General features: G+C 43.2%; 1 protein-coding gene across 1 annotated transcript; it reads right to left on the bottom strand.

Annotated features, from left to right (window-relative positions):
* Window positions 1–963: 963 nt before the first annotated feature.
* On the bottom strand, window positions 964–8,025 carry GCM1 (glial cells missing transcription factor 1). The gene is made up of 5 exons (XM_054279052.1): window positions 7,924–8,025; window positions 6,143–6,395; window positions 5,092–5,204; window positions 4,014–4,142; window positions 964–1,560 (listed from the first exon to the last, which is right to left on the bottom strand). Exons 1-5 carry the CDS (start codon window positions 8,023–8,025, stop codon window positions 964–966), a joined length of 1,194 nt encoding a protein of 397 aa, XP_054135027.1.
* Window positions 8,026–20,894: the final 12,869 nt, after the last annotated feature.

Here is a 20,894-nt window from a genome sequence, read left to right on the forward strand (position 1 = left end):
AGTGCCTGCCTCTGCAGGGGAGGTTGGTGGTCCCTGGAACCCAGTCCAGAGAGCAGCAGAGGCCAGTCATGCAGCAAAGCCATGCAGATGTCAGTTATGGGAAAACATAAAGGAATCTTTGCCAAATTGTCTGAGCTGTTAAGTTCAGGCAAGAAAATTCCTATTTGGCTCCCTAGTTTTTTAAACAAATGTAGAGAACTGATGGGTCCTGCTGAAATACAGCTTATGGTAGTGGTCAGCAAAGGGGATGATGAATGGAATGGATGCTGAAGGATTCTTTACAGCCTGCAATGAAAGAAATGAAAAGTGCCTGGAAAAAGCAGCAAGGCACCTTGAATATATACATACATGAAAGTGGGTCCACCCCTGCAGGTAAGGACTTAGGGCAGTTGGTGTATTGGACACAATGTGCATATGCAGCTCAGAAGCCCAAATATATCCTGGGCTGCATCAAAAGAAATGTGGCCACAGGTGGAGGAGGAGGATTCTCCCCATCTACTCCACTCTCATGAGATCCCATATGAAGTCCTGGATCCAGCTATATACAACGTGTGTCCAAGGCTCTGCAGTGCAGGCACTTAGGTCTGAAGAGGGACTGCCTGAAGAAGCTGGAAGAGTGCAGAAGGTTGCACGTGATAGTTGTGGTCCTTGAGATCATCCATCCACACCTTCCACAGTCCCACAGGAATGAACAAGCTTGAAATGCTACCAAACCAGAATGGCAGCGAGGCAGTCTGTAAGAAGAGCTGATAGCTTTTATTAGATCCAGGAAACAGTGGGAAATAAGACTGTTAAATAAAAAGGAACAAAGACAAGCCTGCAGGAATGAAAGCCCCTTCTGGGGCTTGCAAGAGGAGCTAAAGTGAGACCTGTTGTGATAGCACTTTGACATCTGTGTTGCCAGAGGGGTGGAGAATTGGACCTATTGCCAAAGGAGGGTCGAGCAGGGCCTTTTGAACAAAGTCACCGTAATGGGTACAGGTTAAAAACCATGTCGTTGTTGCAGTAGTTGAGACAGACTTGGTGCCCTCCCCCGCCCCTGTGTCCTTCCCTTCCCCGTGGAGGCAGCGGGAGCTGTGGCTGAGGCCGTGCCCCCCTCGCCATGGGGCAGGGCCCTGCCTGAGGCGCGGCGGGAGGCGGCACACAGGGGCCGTAGGCCAGAGGGGATTCCGTCCCACAGGATCCATCTCCCAAAGGGCCCACGTCACACCTGAAGGGATCATGGCCACCCTCAGCCATGGGCAGGACGTGTTGGGTGCTGAGGTGGGCGCACTGCTGGGGAGAAAGGGCTGTGCTGGGCACGGCAGGGACACCGTTCAGCCTCTTGGCTCTGGGGGTGCCCCTGAGGGACAGGCCTCGGCTCCAGGTGGGTGCCTCTCTGGAGGCCCCATCCTCTCCAACTCTCCTCGGGAATGGAAACTGCCCAGAGCAGCTGCTCAGCGTTGGCTCCTGGGAGCTTTTGCTCAAATGTCCCCTGAAATTAGCAGGTGGCATGTGAGCATCCGGGTCGGAAAGAAGCAAAGGCAAAGGCTCCTGTGTCGGCACTGCACCTGTCAGAGACTTGGGAAAGCAAGGCATGGGTTAGTAAAACATGGTGTGGTGTAGCACCTCTCCTCTGTGAGCTGCTTGCAAAGGCACTCAACTAACACGATGGTTTGGTTTGATGGCCTTGGATGTCTCTTTGACCATCCTGTGGTTCTGTGAACACAGGTAACAAAGCAGACGGCATAGCAGAGCCTCTCCCACCACAGTGAGGGTGCCCATGGGCTGTGGGGGCAAACGAAACAGCTCCCAGCTCTTCGCTCAGCTTTTGTTTCACCAGTTTTTGCCCAAAACCTGTTTTACACTGAAAGCGTTGCTTAGACCTTTGGGTGCATTGCCAGCATATACTGAAGAAGGACCTACAAATGAAATTATGCTAATACATCTGACACCACAGATTTCTCTTTCTGTGCAGACTGGAAAAGCTAAGTATGATTTTTTTATGCTGATTGTTCTGAAGTGATCTTTTCACTACAAAAATATTCTTCAGCTTTACTAGAGTCTATTTCTAATTAATAAATTTTCCTATCTTTACATTTTTTTACCCCACAAACAGAAATTTTATTCAGGTAGGGATCAGCACACAAGAATTATTCTTCTGGGTCTTCTGTTCTGGATATTTCACAACTTCTTTAATTGCTCCAATTATTGGATTATAATTATGCAAACTTTAATTCCTTTCAGACCATTCATTTCTAATGAGTGCTTGCAGGTCTTTATAATTCTGCTTTTTCATCCATTTAATTATAGTGGTTTTGCAGACTGCTGGAGCAGCAAAGTGCCTTTCAGTTGTTCTCCACTCACCATGAGAAAAAATTCCAACAATCTGGTGTAGGACCCAACCCACCTTCAGCTACAGACCTGCCATAGATGCCATAGAGAGACCATTCTATAAATCACTTGCTCTATTTTGGGCTCATACCTTTTTCTGAAGTTCTCCTCCCTGATTTCTTGTGAGCACATTAAAACTGACTCTTTTCAGAATACGTTTTCCAGATTGAACACATTAAAACTGAATCTTTTTGGATTATATTTTTGCAGATTGAACAACATCGGTTCTGTGTGACAAATCAGACTCCTGGGTTAGTTGTACCACAGCTAGTTTGGCAAAACATGAGTATGACGGGTTACTCCCATGGAAAACCTGCTGGAGAGCCATGAACTGGAAAACCAACAAGGATAAATTGTTTAGGTCTGAGTGTAGAGTCAGAACAGCTGAAAAGCAGGCTCTACTATTATACTTTTGTGACATCTTTAGTCTGTTTCTAATCACACACAATTGAAAGTGAAAGCCTCAGGAAGATATTTGAGGAAGGGAAAGATGAAGGCACGTCTACAGGAAACTTAACCTAAGCAAGTAGGCTAACCAGCAGGCTCAGCTATAAAAGAAAGCCACGTGGCTCAGTCATATTTCCTGGGTGGAAACTATTTCAGTGTTCATGCAGACAGAACTAAACCAGTGATAGGAAAAGCATTGTTTTTGTATTTTTTAGGCAGTTAGACAGATCAGCTAGTTTTTCTTATGCTTTTGTTCCCAGGCACTTGTGTCAAAAGGTTCTGGTTTTTAGTGTCCTCCTGAGTATTTCCAGTAGAAATAGCTGCAGCTTCTACATTCACATTCTATTCAAATGGGTTTAACTTCCTGTGTGCACATTTTATCTGCTTCTTGGGTTCCCAGATCCCCTTCCTTCTCCATGTCATCCATTTAAGAAATCTGTCCCCACTCAGAGCAACTATCCTTTTTGTCTGTGGCTGAAAGGGCATGGATTATTATCTCCAATACCAGGATGGGGGAATGCACCACCCCTAATATATCAAAAGACAAACTGCATATGAATACTGGTGATGACAACCGAGTTTAACACAGCCTGTGCAGGAAAGTCACTGGGATTCCCTCCATCAGTCATGAGGCAGTCCCAAGGATCTCTGGAGATACTTTCACAAGTGTTTGCACACCCATCAGAGCAGATGTTTTAACATCAGTGCTTCACAAAGTCCTTCAAAGCACTCTTCTGCCTTCAAAGCAGGCGAACCAGGTACAGGTTATGAACCTTCCCCCTTTCTTGCAGAAACTCAAGGGGAGCAAGCAGAGGTGGAACATGCCTTCACCCTTCTCGGTAGTGCCAAGAAATAGGACAAGAGGCACTGAGCAGAAACTTATGCACAGGAAGCTCCATGTGAATGGTGATGAAACTTAGCCTGCCCTGCAGCCCTGCTTTGTTTACCAGTGTAGATGCAATCTCCTGCTGCCATCAGGTGCAAATTTCCTCTGGAGAGGAGGTGCTGGCAGTGCATGACAGCACTAAGGAGAGCAGGATGCTCAGGACAGCCCTGGTCCTCCTTGGCCTGATCATGGGCATGCAGAATGTGGAGATATAAAGCCTGCTCCCACCCAGACCCAAAGCCCAGATAGCCTCCACCATGCCTTGAACCACAGACTGCCTGACCAAAATTTCATTGACCAACATTACCTCAATCTCCTGGATTCCTTTTAGTCTTAGAGAAGATGAAGAAAAAGCTGTCTTTGCTTTTTGGATTGATCTTCTTGCTTCTGCTTCTAGTTTTGTTTCTGGACGTGGGTGGTCATGAGCTCCTTTGCACTTTAGGAAGTAATTATGGTACATTAAAGGTAGAAGCAATCTTGTTAATAATGTTAAGGGAACAGAATTTATACCACAGGCCAAAATCACATATTATGGCCTAATTTAATGCTCTGTATTTAATAGGATTTAGTTCCTGTGAGCTCAAATAATAAGCATATCCCAGACGAAGTGGGATGGGTAGGGTAGAAACCCTTTGAAATAATAAAATCAGTGCACCACATTTATTTGTAGAAGACAGTTCCCCCAACAGAGCCCCAGCTGAACCCCCTGCAGTCACTTTAATTCTTCCTACAATTTAGACATATGTATCTGAACATTAATTTTCATTAGCTTCCACAGAGAATTAATTTTATTTAGCCTGCACATAAGTGAAAGAGTGGAAAGCAGGCAAGTGGTAATGTTTCTAAACCAGGACTACAGCTTCCAGAAATAGTGCCCATTATTTAAACACTTGCATACACCGTGTTCCAGATATAAGTTACATATAATACATAGATGGCATTTTCCATAGACAGTCCCTTGGGTACAACCCTTTCTTCTTCCAAGATTCCCTCAGGATTAAGTGTAGTGTCTTGGATAAGGAGAAGACATAATATGGTACTTCTGAGGATTTGTTGGTTCCTATGCACCTGAGGCAAAACACTTCAAAATCAACAAGTTTTCACAGAAGCCTAAATAAAAAATACACTGTGCTGTAAAATCATAGTAGCATAGGCTAATTTAGGCTGGAAGAGCCCTCTAGCTCAACCTCCTGCTTAGGCAGGACTAACTTCAGAGTTAGATCAGGTTGCTTAGGACCTTGTGATATTTTCTTCTCCTTACAGTCATTTGACCTTGTCATATTCAATAACCCCTATCTGTTGGAACAAAAAAAATTTGCAAAATAAAACTTAAAATACCAGTCTTTAAAATTAACTTGCATAATGTTAAGTAATTTTATACCAACCTGGAAAAAAATGAATTGGCCTTCATGCCTCCAGAAGTTGGTGACTGGGTAACCGCCGTGGCCTCGGCAGGAAAGGAGCCGCAGTGGTCCATTGCAGTTTGGACAGCATTTCCCTGGAGCAAGGGGAGGGGGAAGCATTTTCTATGCAACACCAGTTAGATGAATCCCATGTGATACAATGGTTCATTGCTGGCAGATTGCCACTTCTGGTTTGGTGCTCAGAAATTACACTGAGAGAAACTATGTGAAAAACTTCCAAACATAAGCAAAAATCAATATAAACAAACTAATAATGGAAGGGATTTTGTTCTGTCCATTATTAAATATAACCTTCAAAAATTATTTCTATTACAATGTTATTACAGTCTTATAATTTATTGTCATGGTCAGTTTTTTTAGTTTTTCTCTTGTCAGTGTTTGGAATGTCATATGTGTTTCTAGAGAACACTGTTCTGGCCCCAGTGAGCACCTGAGTAATACCTTTCTTTAGCTAAAATGTACATCAGATCCAGAAATCAGTATGTGCTAGCTCTGCTGAGCAATCACAATTGTTTGGAATGGTCTTGTTTAAAATGTGTGTGCAGCTCATGTTCTCTGTTTGCATTGTCTGGCTCCAGTGACGTGACTGTGGGGCCTATTTTCCAGTCATCACAGTTTATGAGCAACTTCTTTCCTGCAAGACTTGCCTCCTGGGCCAGTGCAATAATGAAGCCAACACTCTGGTGGGCAGGAACAGCAGGGCAGTGCAGGAACTGCCTGCACTGTGCAGCTTTCTCAGTACCATCACTAAAGGGCCTGAGAAGGCCGGGAAGCAATCCCTAACCAGCAAAAATAGAGATTTAAAAATGTTTAGGGAAAAAAAGAAAATGAACAAGCAGATGACTACTCTCCAACAATAAGAAGTGTAAAATGCATTGTTCCAAATCAAGAGTTGCATTGGAATATAAGGAATGGCAGAAGGAAGGCTGGGTAATCCAAAGGGTATCCCATACTTTGATTTCTATGATGTGTTCATTTATGAGCTGCAATGAACTGCCATGTTCGTACTTACGCTGTTGTTTTTGCCTGGCTTTATCACATATGGCTGGTCTTAGGTAGATCTTCCTCCCATCCAAGGTAGAGCAGTTGTTACCACAAACCACCACCCCAAGGCAGGACTTTTTTAAGATGCGAGAGTTGTGGTTGTTGGTGTTTCTCATTGCCCAGCTGCTGTGGTGCCTCTGAGCATTTTTATCCTCTGAGCTATAGATATGTTTTACATAGGAATCTGGCCATTCTTGAAACCAGTCTGTCTGGCTCACATGCTGTGGAAAAAGAAAAGCAAGCCACATTTTAGGCTGAGGAAGAGAAAAGCTTGTCCAGGAGCACAGCAGAGTTGGACCTCTGCTGGGTTTCCTGTAGCCTAGGTGACTCCAGCACCCCAGCAGGTGATGCAGGTTGTCAGGAGGGAGCAGTGGAGATAAGGCAGGAAAAACACAGATCTTTGTGGCTCCCTGCAGGCCCCAGAGCATTGGGAAGGCCTGGCCAGGAGCTTGTTCTCATTCACCCAACCAACCAACCAAAAAGAAGAAAAAACACAAAAAAACCACCCCAGAACAAACACCATGCCTCAAGGACAACAGAGTAAGGAGCAATAAAAATAAAACTGGGGAAAAAACTCCAAAGACCCAAATCAAATGTGATGTGATGTGATCAAACACCATCACAAATGTGATGTGATGTACACATCACATCAGTGTACATCAGTGAGTACAGTCAATATAGTAAAATGCAGTAAGCTGTAAAGCATCTACCATACCTGATGATGATTTTGAGGGAAAAGTTCTTGTAAGGGATACAAAAGCTTAGTAGAAATTTCCTTTAAATTGCTAATCCCAGAACTGAGAGCCATGGCAGCAGTAAGAATATCAACCAAGAAAAGAAAAATTCCCATGCTCCCCTGGTAGCCACTGGATAGTGTAGGGAAGGGTGTCCATGATGCCTCTGGACTGAAGTGCAGGTGAAGGTGACCTTGGGCTGAAGGGCAGGGAAGGGGATATTCTGGAACATGGAGGCTTTGAGCAAACAGCACTGTTATAGCAGGGAGGAGGCTGGAATCCAGTAAGAAGGCAGGGCTGGGAGCTGAAAGGCAGAGCTGGATGCTGAAGGATTGCAGCAAGAGGAATCTGGCAGAAATATGCAGAGCTGAGGGACAGGGAGGTGACATTAGTGTGCAGTGTGTGTGGGCTTTCACTGGAGAGCATGGTTGAAACTTTTAGCTAAGAGAACTAGAAAAGGACAGAGGGAGGGGAAGATCACTCTTGTGTCTCTCAGCAAACCTCTGCAAACATGAAGGAAGGTTTCTCTAGGTGCTCATGAAAAGCTTTGCCTCCATATGGGAGGCAAGAGACTTGCCTCCCTGTGAGCTCTGGAGCTGGAGCCCAATGTGCAATGACACTGAACACCCACAGTAGCAAGGCAGTGGTGCGTGCTGTGCTCCCTTCTCAAAAGGCACAACCCAGGGCAAAAAGCAAGTCCTGGACAGCTCTAATTAAGTGCCCACAGGAGGAGGCACCTTTTTCCCCTCTGCTTTCTCTGCACCTAACCCACCAGTGAAAACAATGCCTTTGCAGCGTTGCTATATTTCATGCAGCAACAGTTCTTTCAATGATACATTTAAGGAGAAATGCATGGAAATGTCAATATTTTCTCAATATTTTCTAGCAAAATTCCCCCATACCTCAAGGTGACAGAATAAAGGCAATGAGTCATAGATGACTGAGAAAGCATTTAAGATCAGTGGTGGAGATGACTGGTCAGAACTAAATAAATTTCTACGACACAGGCACGTACCTGGGGAAGTTTGATGTCATTGATATCCCAACTCATCATTTCTCCATGTTGGGAAGCAGAGTCCTCCTGCTCCATAACAGAATCATCTGCACCTTTCAGCATTTTTGAATTCCTTCCCAAAGTTAGCAAGAAAGTTGCTCCTGGCTGCTTTTGAAGTTGCCTGGCTGTCAGCAGTTTCAAGCAGTTTACAACCAGGAAGCTGTTTCCTGAAGCTAAATGATAGAGAGGCTGCTCATTAAAGATAAAAATCAGTGTTCTTATGCCAGAAAAACTTGTTCCATTAAAAGTTTTGCAAGCCAGCAAGGCAGTGGAAAATATAGCTTAGAGATAGCCTGTGATGTTACAGAGACATCATTAGCAGCAAGCAAATCGTGCTTGTGGCATCTGATTTGCTTGCTCAATCTCCTCTCATGCCAGGTTTATAGCCATGTAACTCTGCTCACAGGCTCTTCATACATCTGATCCAGCCCTGGCTCTGTTCTCCCAGAGCCAAACTGACTGAACAGCTCAGCAGCTGTGGAGGGATCTTTGAGTCGCTCCTTACCTGTTACATATTTCTCACTCTGCATGTGACAAAGGTGGCAAAAGAGGGGTCTGCTCCACCCCTTCAGAAGAAATGATGCTCCACCATTTCAAATATTGCTGGTATCTCTGAGGGCTTACCAGTTGCACCAGGGAAGTATAGAAAAGGAGACTGGGTTATCTGCATTTTCCTATTTCAATGGCACACTGGAAAAAATCCCACCAACGCATGTTTGTTAAAACCAACAGGTTTTCCCTGAAATTTTTAAAAGTATGTGGCTGCATTGTGTTGGTTTTGTCTGGGGTAGAGTTCATTTTCTTCACAGTGATTTGCTCTGAACACAGTGTTGATAATGTAGAGATGTGTTTGAGTTTGATCCTCAGGGATCCCATGCATGAAAAACTTTGTTTCCTTTGCTAAGGAGAGAAAAGGTGAATCAGTTTTCTCTTTCTGGAAACTGGGAAGTTTCCGTGTTTTTAGAAAGGTCACTATAGTTATGCCAATTAAGGATTTATTAAAGACTACTGAGTAGTGAGAGAAGTAAAATCTACCTGATAGTCTAGTATACAGACTTTCAAAAGGATAATGTATTTCATTATTATTTCTAGCTCTTCATATATGTATGGCTCTCAGAAAGTGAACTGGCCTCTATGCCCTTAGTTTACTTATTTATAAAATACCTGTGATCTTACTTTCTCATGTTATATTATCACATCTAAAGGAAGACTCTGGGTTTTTGCAGAGCACTTGAGATGTTTGGCTGTGTGGTTCTCTGGCAGCATAGTCAGAGCACCATTGCCCCATGTTGAGGCTCAGACTGTGGGGGAAAAAGAAGCAAAACCTCCTCCACGGGAACAGACTCCCACAGAGGGGGCCTGGGAGTCACCACCAGACTGAGGGATCTGAACTGAGGGCTCTGTACTGGGAGGGCAACCAACAGGTTCAAATGAGATGTTAGTACAGAGGAAAAGGGAACATAATAAATCAGAAATAAAAACCTCTGTGAGAAACATTAGGTCTTCATGTATTTTCCTACTGTGCTACAATGAAATGGAGATAGTAAGATCAGGACAAACAAAATACAAGGTGCATTAGAAAACTGAGTTGAACTTGCTAAACGAATCACCCTTGACTACTGTGTGCTCTAAAACACAAATTGATTTGTTACACAATTCAAAATTACAGTCTTATTGCTTTTTAAATTACTTTTCTAAATGAGATGGCTTGGAAATTGATTTTTAATTTGCTTCATTACAGAAAATAGAATATTTCTTCTTTATGCTATATTAATAGGGCTAAAAAAATAATGAAATACTACCTTAAAGATTAACAAAAGACACAGATAATTTCATCATAATGCACACAAAAAATGAAGTTCAAGAGAATCGTACATATTTAACTACTTGCAGGCAAAGCCTTCCACTACTTATTTCTCTAGACTCTTGTGCTACAGCATTGCTACTAGTGTTGCTGTGATATGTCATGGAAGTTGAACACTAGGGAAGACAAAGTCAAAAACATAGGAAAGAAATAATATCTGAAGATCTGCTATTTAATTCTTATTTTTATATAATATCTGAGATGGGTTACAATACATTTAGAAAGATATTTAAGCCATATATTTTATAACTTAACTAGCAAGGATTTGGAAAATTTCCTCTATTTTCCTTACAAGTACTTGGTGTTGACCACTTAGGAAAAGGATTATGAATTTTTAAAATAAATTATGTATATGACCAATTTACATGAGCCTATAGGTTAAATTAATTCAATATAATCTACAAAATCTTATTTGGAAGGACAGTCTGGCAGACCATAAGCACAGATGGATTTCAGCAGTTCTTCAGCAACCATCTACAGCAAGAGACTGAGGACTGAAAAAGCCCTGGAGCTGTAAAAGGCTTCTTGCACTCAGGCTCCTGCTCTGGAGAGGGCTGTGCAAACCCTGCAGAGCAGCCCCCGAGGAAAGCAGCTGTCCCTGCAGGGGCTGCCCACAGCTGTCCAGCTGCCAGCTCTGCAGTCCTGCTGGCATGTCACCTGTCACAGGGCACTCCCCAGGTCAGGCTCCTTCCTTGCATCGTTTCACCAGCACACAAAGAGGGTTCTTTAGTCAGTGCTTCCATCAGCTCCTTTTGCTCTTTGGTGTCATCTTTCAGTGATGACAACCTTTAAGTGACGTCAGCTGCAGTCAGTGGAGCTTTACCTGGGCTGAGTGACCTGTCCCACCAACAGCCTGTGTTGCACTAGCTTCCATGGCTGCCTTTGTGCCTTGCCTCAAGTTCATGATTTTCTCTGACATTGAAAGTTTCGCCCAGCTGTGGGAGCTCTCCTGCTTCACTGCTGCTGTTTGCCTTTGCAAGCTCCCCATCCCACTTCTATTACTGCAGAGTTTCATGGTGCTGCTCCACAGGAACCAAGGAACGTGCATGTTTATACCAAGATGTTACTGATACTCCTTGAGGAATATTGCTCTAGACTGGACTGACTTTTTTTCTTTTTTTCAAATACATTCTGTAAACTTAAAAATAACAAGTTTTATCTTTCTGTTTGATAACTGTGGCAGCAGGATGAAGCAATACGATTATCTCCAGATGTGGAGTACAAACTCACTGCAAATAGACATGCCATTTATAATGAGAAAGTTTCTGCCTGTGGAAAAATGCACTCACTGGGGATGCTGTGTATTTTCAATAAGCAAGGAGACAAACTTTGTTTTCAGATTGTCCTGACATATCCTCAAGTTAGCTGCCTCTATATTCAACATCATTTGAAATGCTTATGCTATCTTCACCATTCAGTATCCAAAAGTGGAAGCTTCTCCCCTGTGATCTGGGTCTTAGAAGGAAGATGGATGTATTTTGAGACAGAAATACTTTTAAATCCTTGGTTGATTTTGTTTATACTTTGTTTCTCTTTAATTCTTTTCTCAAAACCATTATTTTAATGGCCCCTGAGATCTGTAAGAGCTGATGAGCTCATATTTTTGTTCAGTTACCATACTTCTGAATTCTGGACTGCTCTGGATAAGAAGTCAGTTGTAGGTGGTATAGTTCTCCTGGCTTTGCTGCTTCATCCACATTCAGTGAACAATTTTTAAAAAATGCTTTTTAAAACAAGTTTTGGTTTCCTACCTTTTCCAAACATCCTCTTTCTAGAGCACTGTCTCAGGTGACATAGTCTGCAGGCTTCTCTGGTTGTCACATCACGTAACACAGACATATCTACACCACAGATTGTGAACCAGACAGATTAGCACAGAGTTCATCTCAAAGCTCAAACATTGATTCATGTCTTGGCCTCCTTTTTCTTACATCACTCCTGCCCTCATGGGCTCAGGCCACTGCTCAGACACTCAGGGTGTCTCTGCCAGAGCGCTTGGGAGGTGCTGTGTGTTCCTGCCTGTGCTGCACAGACCAAGCATGGACACATGGACCATCTATTGAGGGGATATTCAAATCCTGCTCTTGGGACGGTCATTTCTTGAACAGCTCTTACTCAACTGCCTGCAACCATCTTAGTTTTTCCTCTGTGTCAATTGAACAGTCATTTGGCTGCCATATTCTCATTTTTCATTTTCTATTTTACTTTTCTGGCTATTTCCAGAAGAGAGATGCAGCTGGGGGCATGATTTTTCAGAGGCTCTGCCACATGAGGTTCATGTCCACACACTTGTACTGCATAGGGTAAACTTTTTGCCAGGCCTCTCAGTCCGTCTTCTTGAGGAAACTGATATCCATCCACATCTGAGTTAGCTTCCAAGCTGTGTTCTTGGCTGAGAGCCTGGTAGTTTAATAACTTACTATTGAACAGAATAGTATCAATACTCTGTTAATATTTTTTTTTCTTTTTCTCCAGGACAGTGTTTTACTATCAAATTCTAGGAATGTGTCTTTTTCTGCCATGTGAAGAACATAGTTCCAAGTGAAAGGTTTGAGGCCTGAGCTCATTTTAATCATTGTTTGTAATGCTTGAGTATATAAAAATACATATTTCACTTTATTTCTTGATATCTCGTTATTAAAGCTGTGGTCTATAATTCCTTGGCAGCGAAGTCTAGGTTTTTATTTACTTTATTCACCTCTTTAATTTTTCTGTATTAACATATCAGACACTCTGCAAAATGTGTGATGCTCTAGACATCATATTACCTTACTGGGGTAAAATTAATGATAGCTGTTCCACAGATGCAAAATCACCAGGGCAATATATCAGAATTCATGTTTTGATGCTGCAAAAAATGTAGGTCTGGGTAAAATTTTGGGTTAACTTGTTCATCTTTCTGACCAGATAAACTATCTGTCCTCTTTTGTGGAGTTTGTTTGTTTGTTTTTGTGAGGTTTTTTTCACTAAGATCATAAATTCACATGCTTTAGCTGGAATAGCTGGTTTCTATGGATCTAAAATTTTAGTTGGAATGCTTTTTGCAGGTCATGTTTAAAAATTACAATGTCTTAGTGACAGTATTATGATGCAATTTAAAAATTACCTTAGTTTATGGACATTCTGCTTTCTTATTTTGCTAGTTTCAAAGAATAAGGCATTCAGTCCTTTTGTCTCTTTATCTGATATTCCATTTCTTATCTTGCCTTTGCATCTGGTATAAATACATTTAATTTTGCAGTTCTGCCTGGCATGAACATCACGTGCATGCAAAAATCTCATTTCATGGATTGACACTCACTTACTGAATGCAGTGCTTTTCCTTACAATTCTGTGATTTTCCCTTTTGTGATTTAAAGAATGTGTAATTGCTAAATGAGTTGTCTTTCACGTCCCTCTGCTTCAGAACAGGAATGTGATATGTCACTGTGATTGCTGTTTTCCTTGTTCCCACTCTGTTGCTGCAATATGGATTCTAATTTTGAGTTGTTGGAGCTGACTAATTTCTGATATCTCTGACAGCATGCTCTGCTTTTCTCCATGGTCAAGTGGTGGAGTATCACAGCTACCAAATCCATCCTCAGCTGCAGGTAATTCCAAAATAAATTCCTATCAGTTAACCATGCCCTAGCTTCAAACAACCAGATTCTGGTATAATCAGCTGCTGTGGAGATCCTGTGTTTGTTCCTCTTTCTACTGACCATGTTATCTCACAGATTCAACTGTTCAGGCAGAACTGTAAAAGTTTAACTAATTTGGTCTGCCATACCTTCAAGAATGAGAGGAGCTTTTCCACAGCCTGAGCACTGGAAGGCGCACTGTGTGGGGAAACTGAGTTTTGTTCTGGTCACTTGCTTTGCAACAGAGCACAGCTTTCTTTACTCCCGAGAAATCACAACCACTCTTCCTATCGGGCTGGGCTCAGTGTGCAGCAGGCTGGTGGAAATGTTAACAGAGACACAAGATCAGATCTTTTACAATTTGAGGAGTGCCAGATTACACTTGATTATCTATTTGGTTCCAGGTCCCCTCTCTGTTGGCTTTAGGAAAAAAGAATCCTAGCTATAGGCCTAGGTTTGCCAGTCTGGTGTAGCTTCCTGACATTGTCACACCCTGAAATTTCTCAGCTCCCTCCATGCCATTGGTCTCATCTGCTGCAACCCAATACCCTCTATTCAAAAATTTTCCAAGCTCCTCCAACATCCTCCATTCAAAAATTTTCTTCTTGGCCTTCATGGCAGTCCCCAGCAACTATTTCTGTAGATCCTTCACAAAATTGTAAAGGCCAGCTGCACTTCTGCCTTATGGAAACTGGTAACAAGCCAAATCCAGACAGATCTGTCCACTCACATGGGCAGTCCATGCTTGTACTGATCAGGTAATAATTATTGCATCTTTCTTTGTCAATATTATGGCCAGCATGCCCTTTTCTCATTTGGTGCTTATCTATCACACTAGTGCACATCTAAACTATTTCTTTCTCGAGATTGGCTTAAGAAAAATCTGTCTTATAGGTTTTGCCTGTCTCTGCTATTGTATCTCCTCCAGGAGAAAGAACACAACTGAGTTTCTCAGGCTCGTGGGCTGGTCTGACACCTACAATATCCCTGTGGGTGGGACTTCACCCCCACATTTGCCTGTGCACTCTCCCTGTATTTTCTACTGGTTCTATCTGTGGTAGCCACATTGCAGACCTCGTTTCACTGGCAGCATGGATTTATATTAGGATACCTGTAACTCCAGTAATACAATCCAATGGCACAAGACAACACCTTTTTCTCTGAAAATACAATAGACTCTCTACTGCAGCTAAGGTCCTCACATGCTAACAGATTCATTTCCTAGAAGCGATGACAGCAGCATTGTTCCCCATGTCATGTTCCTTTCCTCACTTTCTTCCTCCATTCACGCTCACCTATTCCCCACCTATCTGGAGAGTGCACAGTAAAGTGCACTACGATGATCTACAATACCTACACATTTTCCAAGTAGTTTTTTTTTAGTATAGAATAGTAGGCAGCAAAATTAGTAGCCCAGGATGCCTGGTTTGTTCTTTAGCTCTGAGGCTGACCTCTGCTCTTCCCTTGACTGAATCATGTTTGCAGAATGACTGACTGACTTGTCAGGTACTCCTGCAACCTGATCCCCCACTCCACCAAGAGTGGGTATGCCTCCATAAAGCAAGGTAGCTGGTCAGGCACTGGGAGCTGTGCAGCTGCATTACCAGGCTGCTCTGCCGAGGCTACTCAGCTCTGCTGGCTCTAGTTTGTACAGCCTTGCTGTAAAAGCCTAACCACATGAGTGGCATGGTATTGCAGGTTGTTCTGAGACTGCTCCAAAGAAACCACTGCCCTGTCAGGAGATGGACTGTGCATTTGGAACTAGATCCAGTACAGTTTTCAGCAGATCTAATAACAAGGAGCAGCAATGTTCAGGTAATCTGATGACACACTCCAGTGACTGCCTACGTATCTGCTGTCGTGCTGTGGCACAAACTGCAGCAGGAGTCTGTAGGCACCACTGGGTTTCCTTACACCTCCTGTTCCTCTCAGCACAGAAGGACAAGCCTGGCTTTCCTTTTCTCTTCATTCTGCTAGTCCATTTGTCCTTCGTGAAGAAGAAGGCAAGCAGCTTCTTCTGCACTGCACTAAACTGAAGTCTCTGGACTCGGATCTGTCACAGCAGCGAGGGAGGGCACTGTGCAATGTGGTGCTGGTGCCACAGACCAGGGACCTTGTTACTGGCATCAGCATGGGAAAGCAGAGACCAAGGACAGAAATTACAGCACAGTGTCCATTAACCAGAAGCAAGTTGTCATTGACTGTCCTGAAAACCCAGACCTTGTTTTCGTGGGGCCACCAGAAACAGGAAGGCAACAAATGAGAGGCAGCAGCAGACAGGGAACTTGTGTGTTTGGGCAGAGTCCTGCAGGGACAACCACAACCTGTGGCAGGAACTCCTACTTATTTTATGGTGTTATTTGTGCATCTTAACCTTATGGAAACAATGCACCCCTGGTGCTGTACCACTCACTTCAAAGCACTGAGAACGGAATAATTTTACTGCAGTTTTCTGAATTACCTTTTTGCTTGCTGCCTTTTAGCTCCTTCCTTCTCTGGGGATCATCTAATTTTGTGGCAAAAAGTGCATGTTTTTAATTGTTGTTGATAAATAAGTGAAAATTGCTTTTTACACCCTTTCCAATTACCTTCAAAGATGCTAAACAGAAGTTCTTGCAAAGTGAGAAAGACAAAGAAAGTTGGAATGTTCTTGTCCATTCCTTCCACAGTGTGTGCATGACTCCACCTTGACAAAGGAGCAAATTGGTCTGGAAAGGTCCATATGAAGAACTGCAACTTGAAAAGAGCTGCTGAAATAGTGTCCTAGTGCTCTAACTGGCAGCAGTTTTCATGCCTTCTTCAAAAGCTCACTGCCTGCACCCTGCTCAGAAACAAATTTCCACTATTCCCTCCTCATCTGGTGAGCTTTCTCTCCTTTCCACATATATTGACTACAGTTTAGTCCTCTGGCTTTGCAAATGATGACTTCCATTCATAGCTGTTGTTTAATTTTGCTGTTTAATTTTCTCTTCCTCATTTAAAATGTAAAATATTTGAACTATGGAAGTTGTAAGGAAGTACAAACAAGAGATGCTCTTATAAATGACCTTGGAGATAAAAATGGTATCTTCTACCTTTGCTGCATATTGTGCATATTTGGGTACACAGAATTACTATTATCTCTTGATTCCTTAAGGGATCCCTTAAGTCAAATCACAGAAATGAATCCCTAGAAGATTCTGTACAGGAAACTAGAGAAAAGCAACATCAACAAAAGGGGCAATACTGGCTACTGGCATTAAGACTTGGTCATGCAGCTTTTCTTGAGGCACATGTGGAAAAGTGAGGATTGAGTACCACTTTTATGAGTGACCATCCCAGAGGTGGAGATTGCTGCTGACAGCAATAGCTGAACTCACTAGGGCTTTTTTTTTTTTTTTTAAGCCATAAAATTCACTTATCTATATACAAAGAATTTTTGCAAAGGGACTTTTCAGCCATGACTATAGCAACAATTACAACATCTATTAGTCATGTAACAGCAGAAAGAAAAAGTAGAAACATGAAACTACTTGGAATGCAAAGTTTAAGCTGCTTCTTTCACTCCTATTCAACAAACTGTTCAAAAGAAAAAAATCCCCTTGAATTAGTCATCTTACTCAGAACAAACAACTTCTTAGGGAAAATCATTAAAAAATTGGCTGGATTTGTGATAAACATCTACTGTTAATATCATACCCCCATGTAATGAAACACAGAGAGAAAACAGAGGACAAGATGGGAAAGGGCTTTGTGCAGGTCCAGGATGCACAATGCCTTTACACATTGCTCTCATCCATTTTCTGTCCCTGTCTTTGACAAACTGTGGAAATAATTCACAAAGTGAAGAGACTTCCAGCCACCTTCAAACCCTGCTTTGGTTGAACAGCCCCCAAGTATCCCCAGGTGAAAGGCTGTGGGGCAGTCAGCTGTGTCAGTTTTCCAGCATTCGTTTCCTGCCTCTGGCTCTTCATTGGTATGAAACCAGAGCTTTGCTGTAGTCTACAGGCAGCAGAAGACTTGGCCTGACTTTCAGGATGTTGAGAAATCAGCAGTTTCTACAGAGATGGAACAGAGAACCATCACCACTCTGCTCCAGCATAACTCCAGGAATCACTGTGTCACCCGAGCTGCTCAAAGGGCATGTTCCCATTTGAATTGTGTGGGAACTTGAGCAACCATTCCTAAGCACAGGTTTGAAAGGGACATGTATAAGGTGCTGAAATTGTTCTCTGGACAGACACTGTCTGTTTGTCCTGGATGTTACTAGCTCCTGTTTCATGTGCTGTGCCTTCATATTTAGCACAGTTGCATGAAATTTAAAAAATGTTCCAGAATTGTAAAGTTGGGAGTAACAAACTTCAAAAGTCACCTGAACCTACTGCTTGTCTGAATTGCTTCCTTCTGCTCCAAGCTGTGTGCAGTTTGCACCCAAATTGTGCTTTAGTTTTGCCTTAGGGTGGTTTTAAAATTTTTATTTTGTTAGAAGAAAGTGCTCTGTAGTGACCTTAATAAGTAAGAGATGGACACCTATGTTACAAAAGGTCTCAAAAATCACTTTGGGAAGCTAACACTACACAGCCAAAAGATCTCTTATCATCTTCAGCGGTAACTGAATACCAGCCCTAAAATGAGTGGAAAATCTCAGGAACAACTTGCCAGCTATTTTCAGAGCACTGAAATGAGCTGTGCATGCTGAGATCATTAACAAGACCAAGAAAAAATGTATTCAGTGCAGTTTCCCATCTATTAGATTATTCTTCCTCTCCAGCAGTCTCCAGAGAAAGCCTCTGGCTGCTTCTTAAGGTCACTGAATCATTTCGCTGCAATAAATGCTCGGGCTAGCTGGAAACGCTGGCGGGGCTGCCCGTGCTCGGCGCTGCCGTGTCAGTGAACCGCGGCCCGCCCGTGTCAGTGTCAGTGTCAGTGTCAGTGTCAGTGTCAGTGTCAGTGTCAGTGTCAGTGTCAGTGAGTCACGGCCCGCCCGGCTCACGGGTGAGCGCGCACCGCGCCCTGCCCGCCCTCGCCGGCTTCTCTTCTCCTTCTCCTTCTCCTTCTCCTTCTCCTTCTCCTTCTCCTTCTCCTTCTCCTCCTCCTCCTTCATGTGCTTTTACTTTCCTAACAGTATCGAGCTGATTGAGATCTGTGTCTTTTACTGTCTGTGGACGAAATGAGAACACAGACCATAAAGGGGGGGGGGGGGGGGGGGAAATAAGCAAAACCCCACAAAACATGATTTGGGCTCCCTAATCTTGGGAGCCTTTGCCTTTGCCACGTGTAGGCAATTAGAGGAAGGAGTCAGCGATGTTGCTGGGGGCTCTGGCAGAGCAGGAGAACAAAGCGTCCCAGGGCAGGAACAAAGCTGCCTTCCGAACCACTGATAGCCTGGAGCCAGCGAGCACTGACAGTCAGGACACTGAGGCGTGCCAGGGTAAGGGTGGCTGACATGCATGCTTTAGCACTCCGTGTAATCAGTAACAGAGGGAATTGTAGGTGCCGTCAGCCGCCATTCTGTCACAGAGAACAGCACCATCTCCCAGATGCAATCCAAGAGAACACTGATTGAAGAAGGCCAATGTATCTTTGATAAATGTCTTTATTTCTGTCAGTAGGGGACAGAAGGCTGTTCCCTTGGTGAAACAAATTCCAAAAAACATCACCTTGGCGATATTTTCTCTCCTTATCCCCAAATGCGCAACACATTTCTCTTCCAGCTTTGCTCTTTTATCTTTATAACTTTCCTTTCTTTAAGGCTTGTTCTTCTATTTGACTGAATCCTTGCAGGAGAGAGGAATAAATAGGCACCACTGCTTACTAATGGGTAGCTCAGCAGTGCTGGTTACAAACCAGGCTCTCTCAGTCACTCTGAGTTCATCTATGCAAAGTTCACGTGCTACAAAGCTGTCACCAGCCTTCCCCTCCTGTTCAGGCATGCTTGGTTTGGGCTGAGTCCAAGGCATTGTGTTTCCACTTTTTCAGAGTAGTGATTATATCACAGTTGCTTCCCCCTGTAAAATAAATCTCAGATGTCTGTCTCTGTCTCTCTGCACAGACACAATCACAGAATAATTTGGGATAAAAGGTCCCTCTGGAGAGCACCCACCTCACAGCAAAGCTAATTTCAAAGTTATAGTAGGATGCTCAGGGCCTGATCCATTGAACATCTCCAAGGATGGAGATTAGCCTCCCTGGAAAGCCTGTGCCAGTCTTTGCTCTCATTGTGAAAGATTTTTTTTTTTCATACATTTAATCATAATTTCCTTTGCTGCAACTTATGCATTTGTCCTTCCATTGCACTTATTTGTCCTTTTCTGGCCCTGCCAAGAAGACTCTGCCCATCCTCCTCCCTGGTCCACTTCTTGGTCCCCTCCTTCTCTCTTGGTCCTCTTCTGGCCCTGCCAGGAAGACTCTGCACATCCTCCTCCTTATAACCCTCAGGCAGCTGAGAACAGCAGTGAGGTTTCCCCCTCTTTACTCTGCAGCTCCCTGAATCTCAGTGCTCTCTGGCAGACAGAGGACCCAGAAACACAGGTGCTTTGCCAATAGGCATCCTCAAAAAGTGAGGACAACAGAAGTCTTCAGACATCTTAGGTATAGACAAGCCACTTCGAAATATCTCATTTTGCATAAAAGTCCAGTGGAGTTGGTTAAAAAGGTCATCCTTACTGAACATTGGTGGGCAGGATACACAGCCTCACTCAAAAGTTAAACCTGGGATGCTTCCTTTACATATTCAGTTCTTATACTCCTAAAGACCCAGTCAGGATTTGATCTGGGATCTTCAAGTTTCAAAGGACAAAAGAGTGAAGTCAGAGTGTCCTCTAGTTTTGCATCTTGCAGGCTTCTTCATTTCTCCACCAGATTATTTTTAGAACTTGTTCAGTCTCCTTATGACCTCGTTTCTTCATGTTATACCTTAAATGATTAATGTGTAACCTTTCCCTTGAGAGGATCCTGCATCTCAATAGTCAGAAAAGTTTATTACAATTCTGCAACAAAAGTTCACTTCTGGTCCAATCATAAATATGTTTCTGATCATTATTCTGAGAAGAAGTTGCTCCATGGAAGTGAATTGCTATTTCAGCAGCTGCTGGACAAGGCTTGCTTTTATAGATGGCTGCTTTAGTATGACAAATATCAAGCAGACTTCTGGACACTGAAGGCTGTGTGTTCCCTTTCAAGTTATGTTTCAGTGCTGCTTGTGGAGAGTATTTTTTGTGTTGTGTTTGTCTATAAATCACTTTGACAGAAATGGAGTAATGTATTTTTTCCATAAGGAAAAAAAAAACCATGATATTTTCAACAAAATAACTGAAAAATACCGTCTGAAATAAAAAGCAAGGAAATGTTACCTTAGGGCCTCAGTGACACCTGGTGTTCAGGCAATGGATGTGATATTCCCTGGGGGAGGTTTCCCAGGGAAGTTGTCACTAGGAGCAGCTGAAGGGACAGTATGCTACTGGAGGAGC

This window comes from Melozone crissalis, unplaced genomic scaffold (assembly GCF_028551555.1).
Source record: "Melozone crissalis strain CALT ecotype California unplaced genomic scaffold, PUWL_Pcris_2 ptg000027l_1, whole genome shotgun sequence".
Lineage (NCBI taxonomy): Eukaryota > Metazoa > Chordata > Aves > Passeriformes > Passerellidae > Melozone > Melozone crissalis.